General features: G+C 35.1%; 1 protein-coding gene across 2 annotated transcripts; it reads left to right on the top strand.

Annotated features, from left to right (window-relative positions):
- The first annotated feature begins 12 nt into the window (after positions 1 to 12).
- On the top strand, positions 13 to 758 carry LOC111372998. 2 transcript variants are annotated; one of them, XM_022995445.1, is made up of 2 exons: positions 13 to 443; positions 560 to 758. In XM_022995445.1, exons 1-2 carry the CDS (start codon positions 16 to 18, stop codon positions 666 to 668), a joined length of 537 nt encoding a protein of 178 aa, XP_022851213.1. In that variant the 5' UTR covers positions 13 to 15; the 3' UTR covers positions 669 to 758. The 2 variants fall into 2 exon arrangements, with proteins under 2 accessions (XP_022851213.1, XP_022851212.1); XM_022995444.1 differs by having other exon boundaries at positions 532 to 758.
- Positions 759 to 2,129: the final 1,371 nt, after the last annotated feature.

Below are 2,129 nucleotides of genomic sequence, written 5' to 3'. Positions count from 1 at the left end.
GGTGAAGGTGTGAAGATGAAAGCTACCACTACAGACTGCATATTTGATATGTCAATCAAGTCGACATACTCCAAGTTTATTCAAAACCCAAGCATTGTTGAGAAGAAGGATGAGCTAATCAAAACCATCAATGGTGAACGGTTATCATTTAATACTGCATGGAGAGAAGTTGAATCTGTGTTGATGCCCATTATGCCCACAAATCATGCTCATTGGATGTTAGGGCAGCTTGATATTACTAACCATGTTCTTTACATATATAATTCAAGCAACAAATCATACAAGGACAACAAGGTTCGCGAAGGGGTTTTATCGCTTGTGAAGACTCTTACACACCTTTTAAAATTTGTCGGGCTATGGAAGGAAACTAGTGATAGTATTGGTGACAAATCTGGGGAACTGCATGTTAATATTGTCCGTGGTTTACCCCAACAACAAAATGGGTAAGTTTCGTTATGGGCATTGCAAGTTTTATCATTTTCCATCAACATTTTGTAATTACTTATGGTTTGTCTTCTTTAAATATTACAGGCATGATTGTGGGGTTTTTGTGATAAAGTATGCACAGTATTTGTTGCACAATGATCTTGGCAATATGCCGATGTCATTTGATGCTGGGAATGCCAGACTTGAAATTGCAGCGTTGCTGTTCAAAAACAAGCAATTGAAGCAGATTGGAAAGGGAAGTTCAAAGTCAGATGAATGAACTCCTGTTGATGGCATTATTTTCATGATGGATTAGATTGATAGCTGTTCAAAATTAGCCAAACAGATACTTTTATGATGTAGTTGATAGATGTTATCTTTGTAATATGTTTTGGAATTGAATTTGAATTTGTTTTTGTTAATTGGTACAAGGTGAAAGTATTGGTGTTTATGTGAATGATTTTGTTTATATCTTCGAAGTTTTTTATGGATGTAAAAGTCTATATTCGCACGGTCTGAACAGGTCACATGAGAATACTGCAGAGTCTAAACAGGTCACAAATAGTCACATGCGAGTAATATGTTATATAACCGCAGGTCACAAATCGTCACAAATAGCAACAGTTGGTTAATTTGCATGACTTGAATAGGTCACAAGTGGTCACATATGAGTACTTTCTTATATAACTGTAAGTCATAGATGGTCACGAATAGTTTGATTAACTTGTTACATATGAACAGGTCACAAATGGTCACAAATTCTTAACATTTATCATCGACACTCTTACAAAAGAAGTAAGCATAGAATTGGTCCCATCTAGTGGAAGATGACATTCAGGTTTAGTTTGAACACACAAGTTGGTCTCATCTAGTGGAAGATGACATTCAGATTCAGTTTGAACACACAAGTTAAACAAAAAACATAGAGCTTATTTTATGCTTGAAATGATCACAGACGGTCACAATCATCAAAAACAGAGTTACAATCAATGTTTGTTTACACAGCCCTTTTCCAGAAATAAGTGACATCGTGAGAATAACGAAAGCTCAATGCATAAATCTATCAACTTGTATAATCCAAAAAATACGTCGTTCGGCAATAAAATGAAACAATTTGCAATTACAAAGAATATCATTTTGTAAAAAAATTATGCTAAGCTATTTGAATTTCTTTGGATCTTTCTTTATTTTCAGTTTTTTGTCATTCCGGTTAAGTGGCACCAAGTTCCTGCATGTTCGACGATTGTGCCCGGATTCACCGCATCTTCCACATTTCACAACTTGTGATCTTTCATATGCTGGCTTCTTTCTCTTCTCAGTAGGCCGTCCAGAGCTTCTCTTTTGGTTTGGAGCAAAAACAACTCTATTACTTACATCTTCTGGCAAATTCCATTCTGATTTATTACCTACAGGAAATACAGTCTCTTTGTAGGTATTTAGATATGCATCTCTTGTGTAATACATAGAGCAAAAGTCATATACATTCAGCTTCAATGTTGCTATTACTGCCAGTGCATGTGGACAGGGAAGTTGATCCACTTGAAACATTCTACAACTACATGCATGTAGAGTTATATCAATCATGTATGATGAAGAATTGTCCCTCACTTCAAATAAAGCGTGACTTGCAGGTGAAACCTAAAAATAAAAAATATTTAAAGTTATACTTGTGATCAACATAATAAACATAGTTTTCTTGTTTT

Source organism: Olea europaea, unplaced genomic scaffold (assembly GCF_002742605.1).
Source record: "Olea europaea var. sylvestris unplaced genomic scaffold, O_europaea_v1 scaffold1060, whole genome shotgun sequence".
Classification (NCBI taxonomy): domain Eukaryota; kingdom Viridiplantae; phylum Streptophyta; class Magnoliopsida; order Lamiales; family Oleaceae; genus Olea; species Olea europaea.
The sequence above is the reverse complement of the archived record's forward strand: the minus strand, read 5'-3'. Positions and strand labels throughout refer to the sequence as shown.